The following is a 26040-nucleotide window of genomic DNA, read 5'->3' on the forward strand; positions in this document are numbered from 1 at the left end:
GGTTGTGGAGGGACATAAGGCAAGAAATTTGACTTCCCAGCCGTAGCTGTGGAAACTAGGTCCGAGAGACCGTCCCCAACAATTCCTCACCCTTATAAGGTAAAACCTCCATGTGTTTTTTAGAGTCGGTATCCCCTGTCCATTGCCGATAAGACCCTTCTGGCAGAAATGGACATTGCGTTAACTCTAGAGCCCAGCAGGCAAATGTCCCTCTGGGCATCCCGCATATATAGGACCGCGTCCTTGATATGTGCCAGGGTCAGTAGAACAGTGTCCCTGTCCAGGGTATCTAACTCCTCAGACAGAGAATCCGTCCATGCAGCTACCGCACTACACATCCAGGCCGAAGAAATTGCTGGCCTCAGCAGTGTGCCAGAATGTGTATAAACCGACTTCAGGATAGCTTCCTGCTTTCTATCTGCAGGATCCTTTAGGGCGGCCGTATCCAGAGACGGCAGGGCCACCTTCTTGGACAAGCGTGTCAACGCCTTGTCTACCCTAGGGGAGGATTCCCAGCGTAACCTGTCCGTTGGCGGGAAAGGATACGCCATAAGTAATCTCTTGGAAACTATCACCTTCCTGTCAGGGGAATCCCACGCTTTTTCACATAATTCATTTAATTCATGTGAAGGGGGAAAAGTCACTTCATGCTTTTTCTCCCCATACATATAAATCCTCGTCAGGGACAGGATTTTCCTCAGAAATGTGTAAAACATCCTTCATTGCTACAATCATGTAGCGAATGGCTTTAGTCATTTTAGGTTGCAACTTTGCCTCATCGTCATCGACACTGGAGTCAGATTCTGTGTCGACATCTGTGTCAACTATCTGGGATAGTGTGCGCTTTTGAGACCCTGACGGCCTCTGCGCTGTAGGATCAGGCATGGGTTGAGACCCTGACTGTCCCCCGGTTACAGTTTTATCCAATCTGTTATGCAAGGAGTTTACATTATCATTTAACACCTTCCACATATCCATCCAATCAGGTGTCGGCACCGTCGGCGGCGACACCACACTCAGCTGCACTTGTTCTGCCTCCACGTATCCTTCCTCATCAAACATGTCGACACAGGTTTCGTACCGACACACCGCACACACACACAGGGAATGCTCTGACTGAGGACAGGACCCCACAAAGGCTTTTGGGGAGACAGAGAGAGAGTATGCCAGCACACACCCCAGCGCTATATAACCCAGGGATTACACTGTACCTTAGTGTTTACCCTGTAGCTGCTGTTAATATATATATATACTGCGCCTAAATTTATGTGCCCCCCCTCTCTTTTTTACCCTTTAATGCACCTGTATACTGCAGGGGAGAGCCTGGGGAGCGTCCTTCCAGCGGAGCTGTGAAGAGAAAATGGCGCTGGTGTGCTGAGGAAGAAGGCCCCGCCCCCTCAGCGGCGGGCTTCTGTCCCGCTTTAATGTGTAAAAATTGGCGGGGCTCGGGCATATATACAGTCCCAGACTGTATATATGCCTCTTTTTGCCAAAAAGGTACTTAATTGCTGACCAGGGCGCCCCCCCCTGCGCCCTGCACCCTACAGTGACCGGAGTGTGCGGTGTGCTGTGGGAGCAATGGCGCACAGCTGCAGTGCTGTGCGCTACCTTAAGTAAAGACAGGAGTCTTCAGCCGCCGATTTCGATGTCTTCTTGCTTCTGCTGCTTCTGTTCTTCTGGCTCTGCGAGGGGGACGGCGGCGCGGCTCCGGGAACGGACGATCAAGGTTAGGTACCTGTGTTCGATCCCTCTGGAGCTAATGGTGTCCAGTAGCCTAAGAAGCGCTACCTAGCTGCCATGAGTAGGTTTGCTTCTCTCCCCTCAGTCCCTCGTAGCAGAGAGTCAGAAGCTCTCTGAAAATAAAAAACCTAACAAAATACTTTCTTTTCTAGCAAGCTCAGGAGAGCCCACTAGGAGCACCCAGCTCGGCCGGGCACAGATTCTAACTGAGGTCTGGAGGAGGGGCATAGAGGGAGGAGCCAGTGCACACCCGATAGTACTAAATCTTTCTTTATAGTGCCCAGTCTCCTGCGGAGCCCGCTATTCCCCATGGTCCTTACGGAATCCCCAGCATCCACTAGGACGTTAGAGAAAAAAATTAATTACACCATATTAAGCCCTACACAGTAATGCCCCTTGCACCATATTATGCCACACACCGCAATACCCGTGATACATTATGCCCTACATTAAAGTTTCTAATTATTTTTAAAATACCTACTCGTTGCCAAGGGTTTCACGTGCTGGGTGTCATGCTCGTTGCCAGGGATTTCATGGGCAGGGTGTCCTGCTCGTTGCCAGGGGTTTCATGCACTGGGACAGCTATCATGCTTGTTGCCAGGGGTATGTAATGCTAGTAGCCAGGGTTAATGCTAGTTGCCAGGGGTAACGCTAGTTGCATTATAGACGAGTTTAATGTCAGCTATGGATTCATGTGTATAAATTAAATTAACTGTAACTTTCCTAATGAGCAGAAACCGATTTATTTTTAATATAGATGATTTTAATAAGGCTAACTGCTTATGTCACATAAGAAGTTAAAAGCATTATTAAGATCATCTGTTTTAAAAATAAGTTGTGTATTTCCTTTTAACATAAATATGCCCTTACATAAGCTCCAGCAGACAGCAGTCCCTTCAGCAGCAAAAAGTCCTGAGGACAGCGCAAGACAGGCGGACGCGGGCAGCACAGGAAGGACAGCGCAGGGCGGCGGCATAACAGCACAGGGCAGGCGGTGGGAGCGCGGTGTGATGTCAGCATGTCACATCGCGAGCCAGCCCACCAGTGGATGGGGGAACAGCGCACGGCGGACGGGAGGGAGTGTGGTGTGACATCAGCACGTCACATCCCGAGCCGGCCAGAGGGTTACGGGTGGGCAGGCTGTGCGGCCAGCCACCCACACAAGTAAGTGCCTGGACCTGGTGGGAGCTTGAAATTTTCTGTGGGTGCTCGGGCCCGGGAACACCCTCGGAATCGGCGCCCATGATCGCAGGGATGCAGAAAACGCACCCTAGCGATCAGGTCTGAATTACCCACTTGATGCAAAGCAAGCCTGATATTTGCATTTACTATGATTGTCCTTATAAATATGGCTAAAATCTATAAAAATCAAGGATTTGAAAAACCCACTGCTTAGACAAAAATAATAAACCTGATGACACATGTATCTACAGATCACAACCCAACATGAAAGAGTCAAGAGCTCAAAATCCCAATTACCCTCTTCCTTCACTGATATATATCCAATAAGTGCAAGGTGTGTGGTGCACACCGGCCCATACACCGCACATCCTGCACCCATTTCATTATATTTACTGCTCTGCTGGCCTACTGCTGGCTACAGAGCTGCAAATATCATGGGGAAAATAGCCACCACGGCCATTTTCCAGTGATTCGCACATGCACAATAGAGGTGTCCCCAGGAACGCAGCGCGGGCGCCATGTTCCCGGAGACCTGCTCATGCACAGTAGACTCTGGTACCGTCGTAGAGGAGGGGGCCCGATCGGAGCCTGCACAGGGGCCTCCTCCGCTCTTAAAGCACTTCTGTCTTCCATGTATATTCAAGAAGTATAAATAGTACAGAATGTTTTCTTGCATTGGCAAGTACACTTACTACCTCTACACTACATACAAAATAAAACAAATACAGATTTTTGTTCAATGGACTTTAGTTTTCACAGCATTAAAACTACACCGTAAAACTGCCATCCACTATTTCAACATGATTACAGCTAAACTGCATAGCCTATATTAGCCCAATTGATGTTCTGCTGTAATACAAGATTACTTACATATGATAGATACCCATTCACTTGGATCACTGACGTTAGAATTGCCTCTCATTGATACATGATCAACAGTAAGCAGTGACTTCAGAAAGGCAGCTACATTCTCCCTATAATAAGGAAGACAAGCTGATGAGTGTCCTGAAGTTACCATGCTACAAGAAGTTGCTTGCTACAAGTGCACAAAACAAGTCATTATTATTTTTATACAGTACATTCCTGATGTATACCGTCGTAATCATGTATGTGAGTGATATCATGGTATGCATGCATAATAGAGTAATACACAATGTAATTGTGTGACAAAGTATACACAGCAAAGTATATTCAAGAAAATAAAGGCACAATATACATTTGTGAGATTGTACCTAGAAAATGCAAGAAACCGTCTTGAAGCCTCCATTTACACTCTGTTTACCATTTTCTTTTTCCAGGGCTTTGTCTTTCATTGCAGACATTAGTAGCATTGAGATGAATCAGCATAAATAAACTAAGGGCCTGATTCATCTTTATAAGTAAAGCAAAAAAGCAAGCAACTGGGCAAAACCATGATGCACTACAGGTGGGGCAGAGACAACATGCACAGAGAGATTTAGATTTGAGTGGGGTGTGTTCAAACTGAAATCTAAATTGCAGTGTTAAAAAAGCAGTCTAACATTTGTTAGCTACATGCAGAAGCAGCCAGTATTTACCCTGCACAGAAAAATATATAACCCACCACATTCTAAATGTCTTTGCACATGTTACATCTCCCCACCTGCAGTGCAACGTGGTTTTTCCCAGTTGCTTTCTTTTTTGCTTTACTTACAAACATGAATCAGAACTTAAGTACCTTACTCCAAAGAACAATACTGATAGAAAATAAGAATTTACTTACCGATAATTCTATTTCTCGTAGTCCGTAGTGGATGCTGGGAACTCCGTAAGGACCATGGGGAATAGCGGCTCCGCAGGAGACAGGGCACATCTAAAGAAAGCTTTAGGATCACCTGGTGTGCACTGGCTCCTCCCCCTATGACCCTCCTCCAAGCCTCAGTTAGGATACTGTGCCCGGACGAGCGTACACAATAAGGAAGGATTTTGAATCCCGGGTAAGACTCATACCAGCCACACCAATCACACTGTACAACTTGTGATCTGAACCCAGTTAACAGCATGATAATAGAGAAGCCTCTATAAAAGATGGCTCACTACAACAATAACCCGAATTTTTTGGTAACAATAATTATGTACCAGTATTGCAGACAATCCGCACTTGGGATGGGCGCCCAGCATCCACTACGGACTACGAGAAATAGAATTATCGGTAAGTAAATTCTTATTTTCTCTGACGTCCTAGTGGATGCTGGGAACTCCGTAAGGACCATGGGGATTATACCAAAGCTCCCAAACGGGCGGGAGAGTGCGGATGACTCTGCAGCACCGAATGAGAGAACTCCAGGTCCTCCTCAGCCAGGGTATCAAATTTGTAGAAGTTTACAAACGTATTTGCTCCTGACCAAGTAACTGCTCGGCAAAGTTGTAAAGCCGAGACCCCTCGGGCAGCTGCCCAAGATGAGCCCACCTTCCTTGTGGAGTGGGCATTTTAAGATTTTTGGCTGTGGCAGGCCTGCCACAGAATGTGCAAGCTGAATTGTACTACAAATCCAACGAGCAATCGTCTGCTTAGAAGCAGGAGCACCCAGTTTGTTGGGTGCATACAGGATAAATAGCGAGTCAGATTTTCTGACTCCAGCCGTCCTGGAAACATATATTTTCAGGGCCCTGACCACGTCAAGCAACTTGGAATCCTCCAAGTCCTTAGTAGCCGCAGGTACCACAATAGGTTGCTTCATGTGAAATGCAGAAACCACCTTAGGTAGAAATTGAGGACAAGTCCTCAATTCTGCCCTGTCAGAATGAAATATTAAATAAGGGCTTTTATATGATAAAGCCGCCAGTTCTGACACACGCCTGGCTGAAGCCAGGGCTAACAGCATCGTCACCTTCCATGTGAGATATTTTAAGTCCACAGTGGTGAGTGGTTCAAACCAATGTGACTTTAGGAAACTCAACACAACATTGAGATCCCAAGGTGCCACTGGAGGCACAAAAGGAGGCTGTATATGCAGTACCCCTTTTACAAATGTCTGAACTTCAGGCACTGAAGCCAGTTCCTTTTGGAAGAAAATCGACAGGGCCGAAATTTGAACCTTAATGGACCCTAATTTTAGGCCCATAGACAGTCCTGTTTGCAGGAAATGGAGGAAACGACCCAGTTGAAATTCCTCTGTAGGGGCCTTCTTGGCCTCCCACCACGCAACATATTTTCGCCAAATGCGGTGATAATGTTTTGCGGTTACGTCCTTCCTGGCCTTGACCAGGGTAGGGATGACTTCATCTGGAATGCCTTTTTCCTTCAGGATCCGGCGTTCAACCGCCAAGCCGTCAAACGCAGCCGCGGTAAGTCTTGGAACAGACAAGGCCCCTGCTGGAGCAGGTCCTTTCTTAGAGGTAGAGGCCACGGTTCGTCCGTGAGCATCTCTTGAAGTTCCGGATACCAAGTCCTTCTTGGCCAATCCGGAACCACGAGTATAGTTCTTACTCCTCTCCTTCTTATGATTCTCAGTACTTTTGGTATGAGAGGCAGAGGAGGGAACACATACACTGACTGGTACACCCACGGTGTTACCAGAGCGTCCACCGCTATTGCCTGAGGGTCCCCTGACCTGGCGCAATATCTGTCTAGTTTTTTTTTTTAGACGGGACGCCATTATGTCCACCTTTGGTTTTTCCCAACGGTTTACAATCAGGTGGAAGACTTCTGGGTGAAGTCCCCACTCTCCCGGGTGAAGGTCGTGTCTGCTGAGGAAGTCTGCTTCCCAGTTGTCCACTCCCGGAATGAACACTGCTGACAGTGCTATCACATGATTTTCCGCCCAGCGAAGAATCCTTGCAGCTTCTGCCATTGCTCCCCTGCTTCCCGTGCCGCCCTGTCTGTTTACGTGGGCGACTGACGTGATGTTGTCCGATTGGATCAATACCGCCTGACCCTGAAGCAGGGGTATCGCTTGACTTAGGGCATTGTAAATGGCCCTTAGTTCCAGAATGTTTATATGAAGAGATGTCTCCAGGCTTGACCATAAGCCCTGGAAATTCCTTCCCTGTGTGACTGCTCCCCAGCCTCGCAGGCTGGCATCCGTGGCCACCAGGACCCAGTCCCGAATGCCGAATCTGCGGCCCTCTAGAAGATGAGCACTCTGCAACCACCACAGGAGGGATACCCTTGTCCCCGGTGACAGGGTTATCCGCTGAAGCATCTGAAGATGCGACCCGGACCATTTGTCCAGTAGGTTCCACTGGAAAGTCTTGCGTGGAATCTGCCGAATGGGATTGCTTCGTAGGAAGCCACCATTTTTACCCAGAACCCTTGTGCATTGATGCACTGAGACTTGGTTCGGTTTTAGGAGGTTCCTGACTAGCTCGGATAACTCCCTGGCTTTCTCCTCCGGGAGAAACACCTTCTTTCTGGACTGTGTCCAGGATCATCCCTAGGAACAGAAGACAAGTCGTCGGAACCAGCTGCGATTTTGGAATATTGAGAATCCAATCGTGCTGCCGCAACACTACCTGATATAGTGCTACACCGATCTCCAACTGTTCCCTGGATCTTACCCTTATCAGGGAATCGTCCAAGTAACGGATAACTAAAATTCCCTTCCTTCGAAGGAATATCATCATTACGGTCATTACTTCAGTAAAGACCCGGGGTGCCGTGGACCATCCCTACGGCAGCGTCCGAACTGATAGTGACAGTTCTGTACCATAACCTGAAATACCCTTGGTGAGAAGGGTAAATTTTGACATGAAGGTAAGCATCCTTGATGTCCCGAGACATCATGTAGTCCCCTTCTTCCAGGTTTGCAATCACTGCTCTGAGTGACTCAATTTTGAATTTGAACCTCTGTATGCAAGTGTTCAAAGATTTTAGATTTTAAAATCGGTCTCACCGAGCCGTCTGGCTTCGGTACCACAATAGTGTGGAATAATACCCCGTTCCCTGTTGCAGGAGGGGTACCTTGATTATCACCTGCTGGGAATACAGCTTGTGAATGGTTTCCAAAACTGCCTCCCTGTCAGCGGGAGACGTCGGTAAAACAGACCTTTGGAAACGGCGAGGGGGATACGTCTCGAATTCCAATTTGTACCCCTGAAATATTACCTGAAGGATCCAGGGGTCTACTTGCGAGTGAGCCCACTGCGCACTGAAATTCATTGAGAACGGGACCCCACCGTGCCTGAACTTGTAAAGCCCTAGCGTCATACTGAGGGCTTGGCAGAGGCGGAAAAGAGTTTCTGTTCCTTGGAACTGGCTGATCTCTGCAGCCATTTTCCTCTCCCTCTGTCACGAGCAGAAAAGAGGAACCCTTTTGTCCGCTTGCCAACCAGGCCTGCGCCTGATAATACGGCGTCTTATTTTGAGAGGCGACCTGGGGTACATCCCCTCTTTTAAGGCAATACTTCCAAATGCCGTTTGGAATCCGCATCACCTGACCACTTTACTGGTATAATTGGACAACGCACTTATACTTGATGCCAGTCGGCAAATATTCCGCTGTGCATCATGCATATATAGAAATGCATCTTTTAATTGCTCTATAGGCAATAATATACTGTCCTTATCTAGGATATCATATTTCCAGTCAGGGAATCCGACCACGCCAACCCAGCACTGCACATCCAGGCTGAGGCGATTGCTGGTCGCAGTATAACACCAGTATGTGTGTAAATACATTTTAGGATACCCTCCTGCTTTCTATCAGCAGGATCCTTAAGGGCGGCCATCTCAAGAGAGGGTAGAGCCCTTGTTCTTACAAGCGTGTGAGCGCCTTATCCCCCCTAGGGGGTGTTTCCCAACGCACCCTAACCTCTGGCGGGAAAAGGTATACTGCCAATAACTTTTTAGAAATTATCAATTGTTATCGGGGGGAAACCCACGCATTTTATTTCTCAGATTCAGGAAAACTACAGGAAGTTTTTCCTCACCAACATAATACCCCTTTTTTTTTTGGTGGTATTCATATTATCAGAAAAGTGTAAACTTTTTTCATTGCCTCAATCATGCAATGTGTGGCCCTATTTGGAAATCACGGTTGTCTCTTCACCGTCGACACAGGAGTCAGTATCCGTGTCGGCGTCTGTATCTGAGGTAACGGGCGCTTTAGAGCCCCTATATGAGACGTCTGGACATGCACAAGCTGAGTAGCCGGCTGTCTCATGTCAACCACTGTCTTTTATACAAAGCTGACACTGTCACGCAATTTCCACAGTACATCCACTCAGGTGTCGACCCCCCAGGGGGTGACAACACTATTACAGACACTCTACTCCGTCTCCTCATCATTTTTCTCCTCATACATGTCGACACAAACGTACCGACACACAGCACACACACAGGGAATGCTCTGATAGAGGACAGGACCCCACTAGCCCTTTGGGGAGACAGAGGGAGAGTTTGCCAGCACACACCAGAGCGCTATATATATACAGGGATAACCTTATATAAGTGTTTTTCCCTTTATAGCTGCTGTATTGTTTATACTGCGCCTAATTTGTGCCCCCCTCTCTTTTTTAACCCCTTTCTGTAGTGTAGTGACTGCAGGGGAGAGCCAGGGAGCTTCCCTCCAACTGAGCTGTGAGGGAAAATGGCGCCAGTGTGCTGAGGAGATAGGCTCCGCCCCTTTCTCGGCGTCCTTATCATCCGTTTTCTTGTATGTTTTGGCAGGGGTTAAATGCATCCATATAGCCCAGGAGTTATATGTGATGCATTTATTTTAGCCATAAAAGGTTTTCTAACGATTTATTGCATCTCAGGGCGCTGCCCCCCCAGCGCCCTGCACCCTCAGTGACCGGAGTGTGAAGTGTGCTGAGAGCAATGGCGCACAGCTGCGGTGCTGTGCGCCTACCTTTATCTGAAGACAGGAAAGTCTTCTGCCGCCGATTTTTCCGGACCTCTTCGCTCTTCTGGCTCTGTAAGGGGGCCGGCGGCGCGGCTCCGGTGACCCATCCAGGCTGAACCTGTGATCGTCCCTCTGGAGCTAATGTCCAGTAGCCTAAGAAGCCCAATCCACTCTGCACGCAGGTGAGTTCGCTTCTTCTCCCCTTAGTCCCTCGATGCAGTGAGCCTGTTGCCAGCAGGTCTCACTGAAAATAATAAACCTAAACTAAAACTTTCACAAAGAGCTCAGGAGAGCCCCTAGTGTGCACCCTTCTCGTCGGGCACAGAAATCTAACTGAGGCTTGGAGGAGGGTCATAGGGGGAGGAGCCAGTGCACACCAGGTGATCCTAAAGCTTTCTTTAGATGTGCCCTGTCTCCTGCGGAGCCGCTATTCCCCATGGTCCTTACGGAGTTCCCAGCATCCACTAGGACGTCAGAGAAAAGTGTAAATTTCACCTCAATGGGCTACTAACAACATATAAAAGATAACTGCGGATTATACTCACTGATAATTCTGTTTCTTCAAAATACTCCAAGGCAGCCATTGTTATGGGATAGTAAGGTTTAGACAGGAATTTTTGTTCCCAAAGGACCACCCAACTGGTGTATATACTGTAGCCCAGCTTGTCCTCTTCCTCTTCCTGGTTAAAGCTGTCTGATTTAACAAATTTCTCAGAACAATCATTTTTGTCCATTATCCAATGTTTGGGAGCAAATGGTTGATTGTCATTTGCTCTCATACATAGCAGGCACCATTAATAACCCCTCACCCTGCGTCAGCATGGGCTATTGCTCCTTAGGCTTGTTCCTTTGAACCGGGGCCATGGATAATATCGGTGCCTTAGATTGCTGGTGCCACCTCTGTACAGAACCATTCTAATTTTTGTTTCTTATTAATTGCATTTGCACTGCAGCCTGCACTAGCAATGCCCCGGGAGCCACCCAACCACAGACAGCGAATACAGGAGGCACACTGCTGGGCAATTGCACATAAGGTTAACCCTGAGCAGAAAATAACAAACTTTCCCTACACTAGTCTTACTAGGAGCTGAGCTATATACACCAGGTAGGTGGTCCCTTGGGAAAAGCTTCCTGTCTAAACCTAGGAGGATGGGTTACCAACCCATAGTAATGGCTGCCATGGAGGAGTGAAGAAGAAAGAAGGCTGTAGATTTATTTTTGTAGTCCAACAGAACACTTCTAAAAGTCTCTAGGAAAGACATCTGCAGCAAAGCAATGTGTAATATGGTGCAGTCAGAACTGAATAATAATGTGAATCCTAATTCTTCCCACCATACTGGTGTAAGAATGGCATTGCTACAAGGTGAGCATTTCTTAGGCTTGTATAAATGGGCAGTCATAGCGTGCATAACCATTCTTTTGGTTTAGCAGGTAGAGCTCAGCATTGTCAGTACATGGCTTGGCAATTAGCAAAAGTCAGAAATGTGAGCTCCAAAAATGCAGTAAAAAAAAACAATCAACTCATTAAAACAGCAGGTGGATAGGTGAAATATATATCACACCCTGGTTTGGTTTATTGGTTTATTATGGTGTGACATAGCATAACTCTTGATAGATTACATTTGGGATTGCTTTTTTTAGTTTGAAAACCTATTACTTTTGTTCCCAAAAAAATAATACATTGTAAATATGACTCCTTTACAAGTTGATACACAAAAGTTTTATAATAGTCAATCACATCACAAAGAGCTTGTAAAATGACAAGAATAGTGACCTTAGCTGTGTGCAATTCTCGTTGACCACATTTAAGAGACATCCAGAAAATGAGTTTTGTCCAAACAAAACAGGTGTCTGAGTAACTGCAGAACAAGAGCTATCCCCACCTGGAACACAAGCACATCCTTTACAACATGTTACTTGCAAGTTAAGAAAATCAGCAAAAATCAATTAGTTCTATAAAAACTCCATTTTACCAGGTTTCCAGACTTCCAAAGTACTTCTAACAAATGGTACACTACCATTGGCGGCTATTACAGGCTTGCCAACTTGGTAACCTGAAAGAGAGGGAAAAAAATTATTTAGTAAATTTAACAAGATGATTACTGGCTAAATGTGAATTTTCTGAACTCTGCGACGGCTAGCTGAGCTCTAATGCTTTTACAGACGAAAAGAAAGGGAACCGGAGTCCACATGTAGGGATCTTCAACTGGCCTATTTAAGCAATGGGTTGGAATCTTCTCACAATATTTATTTGACTTCCCAGAGGGCTTGGATGGACCATGTCTGTGATATGGCTAGATGTAGGCTGCTGTTTGCAACAACACTCTCACTACACCTACACTGATAGGACGGGTAGTTACTTGGCTCACCTTGTAAATGCTAACAGACTCTCTGTTACTGTAGCTCAACTTGTAGGCTATGCAGAACAGCTGCCATCAAGACAGCTCCTTTGTTGCTTTACACACTATGCTGGTTTCCCAGGCAGTCCCTGGTCACACTCCTCTTCAGGCCTTATCAAATGGTAGGGATATATGGTCACACAGACAGTTAAGGTTTGAAGATTTGGAATTTACTTACCAGGCTGTTACACTCCTCTGTGGAACGCTAGGTTCCTGTCGGAACTCTCCTCTCCCCCACCTAGGGGGATGTGGGGAGCAAGGAGGAGGTAAGGGGGAGGGGGGGGGGGGGGGGAGAGATCTATAGGGCAGCTCTATGGCAATGCAATATTAAAATAATTTGCTAAAATTTGTTTAGAATTTAAGTTACTTTCTACCCAGTTCTATAGATACTAGCAGCTCAATTCTTCAGACACAGCAGTAGATCACAGAAGCCATCAGGAGGTGTCTATTTACACAAGACACCTCCTGCGGCATTAGCATATTATCGTACAAAGACACAGCGGGTGTGCAATACTGTCCATCTATGAACCAGGCCCTATGACAAATATTTACCCAGAGATGATATCGGCTTCATTTACTGAGCTGCACACCCTACTATTACAGTATATTTTACTGTATGTAAAAAAAGTATTATCTTTACTTTTTATTGTTCAGTGTTGCAAAATTCAATAAAAAAAATACTCAATTTAAAACAAAGTGAAAGTTCCTGTAATAAGCCAGGCCTCATGGTTTTATACTTACTCACTTATACTCTGTACTTATTTATCAGCATTTACTCTTAAACCGGGTACACACTAGACGATATATCGCTCAAACACGGATTGGAACGATATCTCAGGTACATCGTCTAGTGTGTACCCTTGATATGCGCACTCCCTGCTTGTTGCTAACAGTTATATGCTGCAGAATGCAGCATTTCACGCGTATCCCTAGTCGGACTCGCCATCCGCAAGTGTGTACCCAGCATAAAATATGTAAAAACCATCAACTTGTTGTACACTACCAGTCAAAAGTAATCGTTTTTAACTGAAATGTATGCAGCTTAATGTCTCTATGTACTCTAAAAATAAAGCATAGAACAAATAAATAATTGTAAATAAAAAATAAATCCTAGAATCATGTTAACAAAATGTTTTTTATATTTTTGACTCAAAGTGACTAACATTTGCAAATATAACCGCTAAACACACTCACTGCATTCTATCTGCAATCAAAATCAAACAGGGAGAGGTACAAGAAACAGGGGGAAGAAGCTTAACAGATAGTATGAATATAATAGAGTACAGAAATGCTGGGCATAATAAAGAGGTTTAGCTCTGTATGGAATACAGAGGCCATGGAGATAATACAAAGGGTGTCAGCCATTTTGTGTCACCAGTTGCAAGGATTATTTATCCTACCCACAAAGGATCCTGGTGAGCCATTTTTGTGCAGAAAAGGCAATGCTTGGAACTGGTGACACATAATGGGAGAACCATAAAGACTAGATGAGATCCTTCCAAGTTCATCAGAACAATGATTTTTTTCATTCTACATAGGGCACCAGGCAAGGCAGCCATGTTGGGTGCACTATAGGTATGGGGACAGAGATGTGATACTGGAAGATTGAGGGGTGAGTGGGACTGAAGTGAGAGACAGGGACAATATTGCTGTGTTCTAAAACTTTTGACAGGTAGTCTATAAACACTTAAATAAGAGTATTAAAAGATTTTTTTCCTTATTAAGGAAAATAAATAACGCTTCCCAAATGGCTTAATTTGTTTTGATATACAGATTCCCAGACTACAGCATCTAGACCACAAAAGCCTTTCTAGGGCCTGAGAGACCTTAGATGCCCACCTTATAAAAGCAGCGGATATCCTAGATTTCCAATCGGGTGATTTGCATTGCTTTTAATATTGCTGTTGTTCGGGCCTAATTCAGGTGGTCATTCCGAGTTGTTCGCTCGGTAATTTTCTTCGCATCGCAGCGATTTTCCGCTATTTGCGCATGCGCAATGTTCGCACTGCGACTGCGCCAAGTAAATTTGCTATGAAGATTGGTATTTTACTCACGGCATTACGAGGTTTTTTCTTCGTTCTGGAGATCGGAGTGTGATTGACAGGAAGTGGGTGTTTCTGGGCAGAAACTGGCCGTTTTATGGGAGTGTTTGAAAAAACGCTACCGTTTCTGGGAAAAACGCGGGAGTGGCTGGAGAAACGGAGGAGTGTCTGGGCGAACGCTGGGTGTGTTTGTGACGTCAAACCAGGAACGACAAGCACTGAACTGATCGCACTGGAAGAGTAAGTCTCGAGCTACTCAGAAACTGCACAGAGAAGTCTTTTCGCAATATTGCGAATCTTTCGTTCGCAATTTTGATAAGCTAAGATTCACTCCCAGTAGGCGGCGGCTTAGCGTGTGCAAAGCTGCTAAAAGCAGCTTGCGAGCGAACAACTCGGAATGAGGGCCTCAGACCTGATCGCTGCAGCAAAATTGTTCTCTAACGGGCAAAACCATGTGCAGTGCAGGTGGGGCAAATATAACATGTGCAGAGAGAGAGAGAGATTTGGGTGGGGGTGTGTTTAAACTGAAATCTAAATTGCAGTGTAAAAATAAAGCAGCCAGTATTTACCCTGCACAGAAACAAAATAACCCACCCAAATCTAACTCTCTCTGCAAATGCTATATCTGCCCCACCTGCAGTGCACATGGGCCCTCATTCCGAGTTGTTCGCTCGTTCTTTTCCTTCGCATCGGTGCGATTTTCCGCTAACTGCGCATGCGCAATGTTCGCACTGCGACTGCGCCAAGTAAATTTGCTATGAAGATTGGTATTTTACTCACGGCATTACGAGGTTTTTTCTTCGTTCTGGAGATCGGAGTGTGATTGACAGGAAGTGGGTGTTTCTGGGCAGAAACTGGCCGTTTTATGGGAGTGTTTGAAAAAACGCTACCGTTTCTGGGAAAAACGCGGGAGTGGCTGGAGAAACGGAGGAGTGTCTGGGCGAACGCTGGGTGTGTTTGTGACGTCAAACCAGGAACGACAAGCACTGAACTGATCGCACTGGAAGAGTAAGTCTCGAGCTACTCAGAAACTGCACAGAGAAGTCTTTTCGCAATATTGCGAATCTTTCGTTCGCAATTTTGATAAGCTAAGATTCACTCCCAGTAGGCGGCGGCTTAGCGTGTGCAAAGCTGCTAAAAGCAGCTTGCGAGCGAACAACTCGGAATGAGGGCCTCAGACCTGATCGCTGCAGCAAAATTGTTCTCTAACGGGCAAAACCATGTGCAGTGCAGGTGGGGCAAATATAACATGTGCAGAGAGAGAGAGAGATTTGGGTGGGGGTGTGTTTAAACTGAAATCTAAATTGCAGTGTAAAAATAAAGCAGCCAGTATTTACCCTGCACAGAAACAAAATAACCCACCCAAATCTAACTCTCTCTGCAAATGCTATATCTGCCCCACCTGCAGTGCACATGGGCCCTCATTCCGAGTTGTTCGCTCGTTCTTTTCCTTCGCATCGGTGCGATTTTCCGCTAACTGCGCATGCGCAATGTTCGCACTGCGGCTGCGTCAAGTAAATTTACTAAGAAGTTTGGTATTTTACTCACGGCAGTACAAGGTTTTTTCTTCGTTCTGGTGATCGGAGTGTGATTGACAGGAAGTGGGTGTTTCTGGGCGGAAACTGGCCGTTTTATGGGAGTGTGTGAAAAAACGCTGCCGTTTCTGGGAAAAACGCGGGAGTGGCTGGAGAAACGGGGGAGTGTCTGGGCGAACGCTGGGTGTGTTTGTGACGTCAAACCAGGAACGACAAGCACTGAACTGATCGCACTGGAAGAGTAAGTCTCGAGCTACTCAGAAACTGCACAGAGAAATCTTTTCGCAATATTGCAAATCTGTCGTTCGCAATTCTGCTAAGCTAAGATTCACTCCCAGCAGGCGGCGGCTTAGCGTGTGCAATGCTGCTAAAAGCAGCTTGCGAGCGAACAACTCGGAATGAGGGCCATGGTTCTGCCCATTAGAGAACAATTTTGCTGCTGCAATCAGGTCTGAATTAGGCCCTTAGTCGCCATAAAGTGAGCACACCCATTGGCGTTCGGCTTCCTGGTGGCTGTTCTCTCTTCTACTATATTTTCACTTATGTATTTTCTCTAACGTCCTAGTGGATGCTGGGGACTCCGTCAGGACCATGGGGAATAGCGGCTCCGCAGGAGACAGGGCACAAAAGCAAGCTTTTAGGATCACATGGTGTGTACTGGCTCCTCCCCCTATGACCCTCCTCCAAGCCTCAGTTAGGTTTTTGTGCCCGGCCGAGAAGGGTGCAATCTAGGTGGCTCTCTTAAAGAGTTACTTAGAAAAAGTTTTTAGGTTCTTTATTTTCAGTGAGTCCTGCTGGCAACAGGCTCACTGCATCGAGGGACTTAGGGGAGAGATTTTCAACTCACCTGCGTGCAGGATGGATTGGATTCTTAGGCTACTGGACATAGCTCCAGAGGGAGTCGGAACACAGGGCTCGCCCTGGGGTTCGTCCCGGAGCCGCGCCGCCGACCCCCCTTGCAGACGCTGAAGATGAAGAGGTCCGGAACCAGGCGGCAGAAGACTCTCAGTCTTCATCAGGTAGCGCACAGCACTGCAGCTGTGCGCCATTGTTGTCAGCACACTTCACACAGCGGTCACAGAGGGTGCAGGGCGCTGGGGGGGGGGCGCCCTGGGCAGCAATGTATAATACCTGTATGGCGAAAAATACATCACATATAGCCCTTGAGGCTATATGGATGTATTTAACCCCTGCCAGATATCTAAAACTCCGGAGAAGAAGCCCGCCGAAAAGGGGGCGGGGCCTATTCTCCTCAGCACACAGCGCCATTTTCCCTCACAGAAAGGCTGGTGGGAAGGCTCCCATGCTCTCCCCTGCACTGCACTACAGAAACAGGGTTAAAACAGAGAGGGGGGGCACTGATTTGGCGATATGTATATATATTAAAATGCTATAAGGGAGGAACACTTATATAAAGGTTGTCCCTGGATAATTATAGCGTTTTGGTGTGTGCTGGCAAACTCTCCCTCTGTCTCCCCAAAGGGCTAGTGGGTCCTGTCCTCTATCAGAGCATTCCCTATGTGTGTGCTGTATGTCGGTACGTGTGTGTCGACATGTATGAGGAAAATATTGGTGAGGAGGCGGAGCAAATTGCCTGTAATGGTGATGTCACTCTCTAGGGAGTCGACACCGGAATGGATGGCTTATTTATGGAAATTACGTGACAATGTCAACACGCTGCAAGCCGGTTGACGACATGAGAGGGCCGGCGAACAAATTAGTATCTGTCCAGGCGTCTCAAACACCGTCAGGGGCTGTAAAATGCCCATTTACCTCAGTCGGTCGACACAGACCCAGACACGGACACTGATTTCAGTGTCGACGGTGAAGAAACAAACGTATTTTCTTTTAGGGCCACACGTTAAGGGCAATGAAGGAGGTGTTACATATTTCTGATACTCCAAGTACCACAAAAAAGGGTATTATGTGTGAGGTGAAAAAACTACCTGTAGTTTTTCCTGAATCAGATAAATTAAATGAAGTGTGTGATGATGCGTGGGTTTCCCCCGATAGAAAATTATTGGCGGTATACCTTTTCCCGCCAGAAGTTAAGGCGCGGTGGGAAACACCCCTCAGGGTGGATAAGGCGCTCACACGCTTATCAGAACAAGTGGCGGTACCATCTACGGATAGGGCCGTACTTAAGGAGCCAGCTGATAGGAGGCTGAAAAATATCCTAAAAAGTATACACACACATGCTGGTGTTATACTGCGACCAGCGATCGCCTCAGCCTGGATGTGCAGAGCTGAGGTGGCTTGGTCGGATTCCCTGACTAAAAATATTGATACCTTTGACAGGGACAGTATTTTATTGACTATAGAGCATTTAAAGGATGCATTTCTATATATGCGAGATGCGCAGAGGGATATTTGCACTCTGGCATCAAGAGTAAATGCGATGTCCATATCTGCAAGAAGATGTTTATGGACACGACAGTGGTCAGGTGATGCAGATTCCAAACGGCACAAAGATGTATTGCCGTATAAAGGGGAGGAGTTATTTGGGGTCGGTCCATGGGACCTGGTGGCCAGGGCAACTGCTGGAAAATCCACCGTTTTTTACCCTAAGTCACATCTCTGCAGAAAAAGACACCGTCTTTTCAGCCTCAGTCCTTTCGTCCCTATAAGAGTCATATCTGCCCAGGGATAGAGGAAAGGGAAGAAGACTGCAGCAGGCAGCCCATTCCCAGGAACAGAAGCCCTCCACCGCTTCTACCAAGTTCTCAGCATGACGCTGGGACCGTACAGGACCCCTGGATCCTACAAGTAGTATCCAAGGGGTACAGATTGGAATGTCGAGAGGTTTCCCCCCTCGCAGGTTCCTGTAGTCTGCTGTACCAATGTCTCCCTCCGACAGGGAGGCAGTATTGAAAACAATTCACAAGCTGTATTCCCAGCAGGTGATAATAAAATTACCCCTCCGACAACAAGGAAAGGGGTATTACTCCACACTATATGGTGGTACTGAAGGCTAGGTGAGACCTATTCTAAATCTGAAAAATTTGAACACTTACAAGGGTTCAAATCCAGATGGAGTCACTCAGAGCAGTGATAGCAAAGAACAAGGGGACTATATGGTGTCCCGGGACATCAGGGATGCTTACCTCCATGTCCCAAAATTTGCCTTTTCTCACCAAGGGTACCTCAGGTTCGTGGTACAGAACTGTCACTATCAGTTTCAAGACGATGCCGTTGGATTGTCCAAGGCACCCCGGGTCCTTACCAAGGTAATGACCGAAAGGAGGATTCGTCTTCAAAGAAAATGGACGACCTCCTGATAAGAACAAGGTCCAGAGAACAGTTGGAGGTCGGAGTAGCACTATCTCAAGTAGTTCTACGACAGCACGGGTGGATTCTAAATATTCCAAAACCGCAGTTGTTCCGACGACACGTCTGCTGGTCCTAGGGATGATTCTGGACACAGTCCAGGAAAAGGTGTTTCTCCCAGAGGAGAAAGCCAGGGAGTTATCCGAGCTAATCGGGATCCTCCTAAAACCAGGAAAAGTGTCAGTGCATCATTGCACAAGAGTCCTGGTAAAAATGGTGGCTTATTACGAAGCGCTTCCATTCGGCAGATTTCACGCAAGAACTCTTCAGTGGGATCTGCTGGACAAATGGTCCGGATCGCATCTTCAGATGCATCAGCGGATAACCCTATATCCAAGGACAAGGGTGTCTCTCCTGTGGTGATTACAGAGTGCTCATCTTCTAGAGGGCCGCAGATTCGGCATTCAGGATTGGATGCTCGTGACCACGGAGGCCAGCCTGAGAGGCTGGGGAGCAGTCACACAAGGAGTGTGATCAAGTCTGGAGAATTCTCTCCACATAAATATACTGGAGCTAAGAGCAAATTTATAATGCTCTAAGCTTAGCAAGACCTCTGCTTCAAGGTCAGCCGGTATTGATCCAGTGGGATAACATCACGGCAGTCGCCCACGTAAACAGAAAGGGCGGCACAAGAAGCAGGAGGGCAGTGGCAAAACTGCAAGGATTTTTCGCTAGGCGGAAAATCATGTGATAGCACTGTCAGCAGTGTTCATTCCGGGAGTGGACGACTGGGAAGCAGACTTCCTCAGCAGGCACGACCTCCACCCGGGAGAGTGGGAACTTCATCGGGAAGTTTTCCGCATGATTGTGAACCGTTGGGAAAGACCAAAGGTGGACATGATGGCGTCCCGCCCGAACAAAAAATGGGACAGGTATTGCGCCAGGTCACGAGACCTTCAGGCGATAGCTGTGGACGTCCTGGTAACACCGTGGGTGTAACAGTCGGTGTATGTGTTCCCTCCTCTGCTTCTCATAACCAAGGTATTGAGAATTATAAGAATAGAGGAGTAAGAACTATACTCGTGGCTCCGGATTGGCCAAGAGGGACTTGGTAACCGGAACTTCAAGAGATGCTCACAGAGGACTAATGGCCTCGGGAGCTAAGAAGGGATTTGCTTTCAGCAAGTACCATGTCTGTTCCAAGAGGAACCGTGGCATCGGCCTTTAAGAAAGGACCTGCTCCAGCAGGGACCTTGTCTGTTCCAAGACTTACCGCGACTGCGTTTGACGGCATGGCGGTTTGAACGCCGGATCCTAAGGGAAAAGGCATTCCGGAAGAGGTCATACCTACCCTGGTCAAAGCCAGGAAGGAGGTGACCGCACAACGTTATCACCACATGTGGTAAAAATATGTTGCGTGGGTGAGGCCAGGAAGGCCCCACGAAAAAATTTCAACTAGGTCGATTTCTGCACTTCCTGCAAACAGGAGTGTCTATGAGCCTCAAATTGGGGTCCATTAAGGTTCAAGTTTCGGCCCTATAGATTTTCTTCCAGAAAGAATTGGCTTCAGTTCCCGAAGTCCAGACGTTTGTCAAGGGAGTATTGCATATACAGCCCTTGTGTGCCTCCAGTGGCACCGTGGGATCTCAACGTAGTGTTGGGATTCCTCAAATCATATTGGTTTGAACCACTCAAATCTGTGGATTTGAAATATCTCACATGGAAAGTGACCATGCTGTTGGCCCTGGCCTCGGCCAGGCGATTGTCAAAATTGGCGGCTTTGTCTTACAAAAGCCCATATTTGATTTTCCATTCGGGACAGGGCAGAACTGCGGACTCGTCCCCAGTTTCTTCCTAAGGTGGTGTCAGCGTTTCACCTGAAACAACCTATTGTGGTGCCTGCGGCTACTAGGGACTTGGAGGACTCCAAGTTGCTAGACGTTGTCAGGGCCCTGAAAATATATATATATATATAATTCCAGGACGGCTGGAGTCAGAAAGTCTGACTTGCTGTTTATATTGTAGGCACCCAAAAAGCTGGGTGCTCCTGCTTCTAAGCAGACTATTGCTCGTTGGATTTGTAGTACAATTCAGCTTGCACATTCTGTGGCAGGCCTGCCAAAGCCAAAATCTGTAAATGCCCATTCCACAAGGAAGGTGGGCTCATCTTGGGCGGCTGCCCGAGGGGTCTCGGCTTTACAACTTTGCCGAGCAGCTACTTGGTCAGGGGCAAACACGTTTGCTAAATTCTACAAATTTGATACCCTGGCTGAGGAGGACCTGGAGTTCTCTCATTCGGTGCTGCAGAGTCATCCGCACTCTCCCGCCCGTTTGGGAGCTTTGGTATAATCCCCATGGTCCTGACGGAGTCCCCAGCATCCACTAGGACGTTAGAGAAAATAAGATTTTACTTACCGATAAATCTATTTCTCATAGTCCGTAGTGGATGCTGGGCGCCCATCCCAAGTGCGGATTGTCTGCATTACTTGTACATAGGCCCTCATTCCGAGTTGTTCGCTCGGTATTTTTCATCGCATCGCAGTGAAAATCCGCTTAGTACGCATGCGCAATGTTCGCACTGCGACTGCGCCAAGTAACTTTACTATGAAGAAAGTATTTTTACTCACGGCTTTTTCATCGCTCCGGCGATCGTAATGTGATTGACAGGAAATGGGTGTTACTGGGCGGAAACACGGCGTTTCTGGGGCGTGTGGCTGAAAACGCTACCGTTTCCGGAAAAAACGCAGGAGTGGCCGGAGAAACGGTGGGAGTGCCTGGGCGAACGCTGGGTGTGTTTGTGACGTCAACCAGGAACGACAAGCACTGAAATGATCGCACAGGCAGAGTAAGTCTGGAGCTACTCTGAAACTGCTAAGTAGTTAGTAATCGCATTATTGCGAATACATCGGTCGCAATTTTAAGAAGCTAAGATTCACTCCCAGTAGGCGGCGGCTTAGCGTGTGTAACTCTGCTAAATTCGCCTTGCGACCGATCAACTCGGAATGAGGGCCATAGTTATTGTTACAAAAAAATCGGGTTATTATTGTTGTGAGCCATCTTTTTTAGAGGCTACTTCATTGTTATCATACTGTTAACTGGGTTCAAATCACAAGTTGTACGGTGTGATTGGTGTGGCTGGTATGAGTCTTACCCGGGATTCATGATCCTTCCTTATTGTGTACGCTCGTCCGGGCACAGTACCTAACTGAGGCTTGGAGGAGGGTCATAGGGGGAGGAGCCAGTACACACCATGTGATCCTAAAAGCTTGCTTTTGTGCCCTGTCTCCTGCGGAGCCGCTATTCCCCATGGTCCTGACGGAGTCCCCAGCATCCACTACGGACTATGAGAAATAGATTTATCGGTAAGTAAAATCTTATTATTTATGCTAAAGGGAGGTCTATTAAAGAGGGAGGACGTCTGTTGTATTGGGAAGTAGGAGAATTACCTGAAATGAATGTGGATTCATTTGGACAGGAGGGGGAAAAAAATTCACAGTTGGTACAGTTTTCAATTTATTTCTCTTGAACCACATTTCAAAGACCATTTTCAGCACCTAGGGGCACTACTGGTTAAATGCACTCACTTTCCCAGTAGAGGGTAGGGACAGACATAAAAATAAACAGCTACAAAAAAATAACAGGGGTTGCTATTTCCTACCTGGATTTCCAGAGAGGACATCTGATGAACTGTTGTTGCTGAGAAATGTAGCAGAAAATCTTTGTGATAGTTTTGCTGTGAGAGCAAACAGAGAAAATAAAAATCACTATTTTTTTTTCTAGATAATGGAGGGTAATTAACTAACATAGGCACAAAAATATTTGCTGTACTTTGCAACGTTCATTCCTGATTAGTAGAGGCCAGTGGTTCCCCAGCTGAGTGAATCCAGGCACTTGCAGGTGTGCCTCGGGTTGGTGGTCCAGGACCAAATCAAATTATTTATGGTCAATGTAATAAGCAAAACCAGTGCTGGTGGCTGCCAATCACAAAATATGGGGACAAACAGAAGCAAATCCTGTCCCTCACAACATAACCGAGCCTAAGGATGACATATAAAAAATGTACTTTTATTTAATACGTTTTTCACCCCCCGAATTTCTCAATAAGTAACCTTAGGCCTAGGGGTGCCGCAAAAAAAATTTGAGTGACTACGGCACTGTGACTCAAAAAAAGCTTGTGAATAACTGGAATCGGCTCCAGACCTCAGTTTTAGAAATGTGCCCAGGCAGACTGGATGCACTCTAGCGGAGCTCTACTGAGCTTCTCTGAAAAGACTTATGTTAGGTTTTTTGTTTTCAGGAAGAACTGCTGGCAACAGTCTCCCTGCTTCGTGGGACTGAGGGGGCAGAAGTAGGAACCAACTTCTTGAAGAGTTTCATGGCTCTGCTTCTGGCTGACAGGACACCATTAGCTCCTAAAGGGTACTCAATGCTAGCCGTGTCTAGATGCTCACTCCCACAGCACGCCGTCACCCCCCCTCACAGAGCCAGAAGACAGGTGAGTAGAAGAAGACAGATCGTCTATCAAGAAAAGTGACGGCTGAGGTACAGCGCGGCTGGCGGGAGCGCAGCGTGCCATTGCTGCCCACACACACAGGCACTGCATGGTGCAGGACGCGGGGGGGGGGGCGCCCTGGGCAGCAAAAACACCTCTAGAAACTGGCAAAAAGGGGGCATAAGATGCCCAGGCACAGCCCTACCACCGCCAGTATAAATATTATGAAAAGTTTCTGAGGTAAAAAGAGCGGAACATCTTCCTCAGGCAGCCAGCACACTGCTCAGTGCCATTTTCTCTCTCCTCAGGCTGCAGAGACATCGCTGGTCCCCCTTCACTTCTGACTACAAGTATCAGGGTGCAAAACGGGGGGGGGGGGGGGGGCACAAGCGAATTTGGTGCTTTACAAGTGTGTTTTACTGTGTAAAAAGTGCTGCATGTCACTGGGCATTCTGTGTTCTCAGGCATTATATACTGGCGCTGGGGTTGTGAACTGGCTGCTCCTAAACTGTGTCCCTCTGACAGATTTTACTGTGGGTCTGTCCCCTATAAGTCCCAGTGTGTCTGTGTGTGTGTGTTGTACACGTGTGTAAGACATGTCAGAGGCAGGGAGTTCCTCCCCGGAGGAAACCATTTTAGGGACACAGAAGTGTAATGTGGTGGCGCTGCCGGAACACCAAGAGCCTGCATGGGTGAAAGAAATACGTGATAGTATGCATCATATCAATAGGAGATTAGATAAGTCTGAATCTCATGCTGAGTGATGGAGAAAATCTGTGGAGGATGTGGTTTTTCAGGGCTCTGTTCTTCCATCCGCAGGCGACCCCTCTTGGTCACATAAGAGACCATTTGAGAATATTATGAATACTGATACATACCACATCTATTATAACAAATGAGTGCTCCCAAACAAGGTTTTTTTGTCTTTTCTCTCCTCTCCAATTGTAGTCTAATCTACAAAGTTCCTGGGAGCACCGCCAATCATTAGCAGTTTAAGATTTACTTGATAACTGCATGTATATTGGTATTTCATCTGTAAACTTCATTTTCTGTACCTCAGTAAAATTGTCAGACTAGTGCGGATCCACACTAAATACATTCCAGAGTTGAGAACTCGTCAACGTTTTCTTCCAAAGGTGGTTTCATCTTTCCACATAAACCAACCTATTGTGGTGCCAGTAGTTACTGACACGTTCACTGAGTCAAAGTCTCTAGATGTGGTTAGAGCTTTGAAGATTTATGTCGCTAGAACAGCTCGAATACGGAAAACAGAGTCTTTGTTTGTCCTGTATGCTTTCAACAAGATTGGGTGTCCTGCTTCCAAGCAGACTATTACGCGTTGGATCAGAAGTACGATTCAGCACGCTCATACGACGTCGGTGAAGGCCCATTCCACTAGGAAGGTGGGCTCATCCTGGGCGGCTGCCCGGGGGGTCTCGGCATTGCAACTTTGCCGACCAGCTACTTGGTCGGGGTCAAACACATTTGCAAAATTCTACAAGTTTGACACCTTGGCCGATGAAGACCTTAAGTTCGGTCAATCGGTGCTGCAGGGTCATCCGCACTCTCCCGCCCTTACTGGAGCTTTGATATAAACCCCATGGTCATGAAGTGGACCCCAGCATCCTCTAGGACGTATGAGAAAACAGGATTTTGATACCTACCGGTAAATCCTTTTCTCCTAGTCCGTAGAGGATGCTGGGCGCCCGTCCCAGTGCGTACTTTACCTGCAGTTTTGTTTATTAGAGTTACACATGTTGTGTTTTATTAGTTTCAGCATGTTTGCTGTAATTGGTTCATACCTGTTGGCGTGTGTTATGTTGAATGCCATGTTGTGCGGCATGGTTGAGGTGTGAGCTGGTATGTATCTCACCATTAGTATTAAAGTAAATCCTTTCCTCGAAATGTCCATCTCCCTGGGCACAGTTCCTATAACTGAGGTCTGGAGGAGGGGCATAGAGGGAGGAGCCAGTTCACACCCACTGAAAAGTCTTAAGAGTGCCCATGGCTCCTGCGGAACCGTCTATACCCCATGGTCATGAAGTGGACCCCAACATCCTCTACGGACTAGGAGAAAAGGATTTACCGGTAGGTATCAAAATCCTGTTATCTAATGGGCAAAACCATGTGCACTGCAGGTGGCGCAGATATAACATGTGCAGAGAGAGTTAGATTTGGGTGGGTTATATTGTTTCTGTGCAGGGTAAATACTGGCTGCTTTATTTTTACACTGCAATTTAGATTTCAGTTTGAACACATCCCACCCAAATCTAACTCTCTCTGCACATTATATCTGCCCCACCTGCAGTGCACATGGTTTTGCCCATTCGAGAAAATTTTTGCTGCAGCGATCAGGTTTGAATTAGGTCCTATATCAGAAGCAGCGGAGCTTCAAATGTTCCCTGCAGTATGACCTCCAACTCTGCATGGAACCTGATCCATGGTAAAGAAAACTAATTTTCCCTGACTGTCTAAGCAGGGAGTGCATACAGTGTGTAAAAATGGAATGTTATTAATTTTATGTCTGGCTGATGGGGGAGGGGGAGATAAGACTATTAAATATGGATGCTAAGACCGAGG

At 46.9% G+C, this 26040-nt stretch overlaps 1 protein-coding gene across 2 annotated transcripts in view; it reads right to left on the minus strand.

Annotated features, from left to right (window-relative positions):
• The window catches only part of TCTN2 (tectonic family member 2), a 111409-nt gene that overhangs the window by 25235 nt on the left and 60134 nt on the right, over nt 1-26040 (minus strand). The window contains exons 11-14 of one of the 2 annotated variants that reach the window (XM_063964484.1): nt 22627-22701; nt 11699-11779; nt 11500-11608; nt 3793-3896 (exon numbers count right to left, since the gene is read on the minus strand). In XM_063964484.1, coding sequence (XP_063820554.1) covers nt 3793-3896; nt 11500-11608; nt 11699-11779; nt 22627-22701 — 369 coding nt within the window. The remainder of the gene's footprint in view (nt 1-3792; nt 3897-11499; nt 11609-11698; nt 11780-22626; nt 22702-26040) is intronic. The other variant, XM_063964485.1, reaches the window with a different exon arrangement.

The sequence above is a fragment of the Pseudophryne corroboree genome, chromosome 1 (assembly GCF_028390025.1).
Source record: "Pseudophryne corroboree isolate aPseCor3 chromosome 1, aPseCor3.hap2, whole genome shotgun sequence".
Lineage (NCBI taxonomy): Eukaryota > Metazoa > Chordata > Amphibia > Anura > Myobatrachidae > Pseudophryne > Pseudophryne corroboree.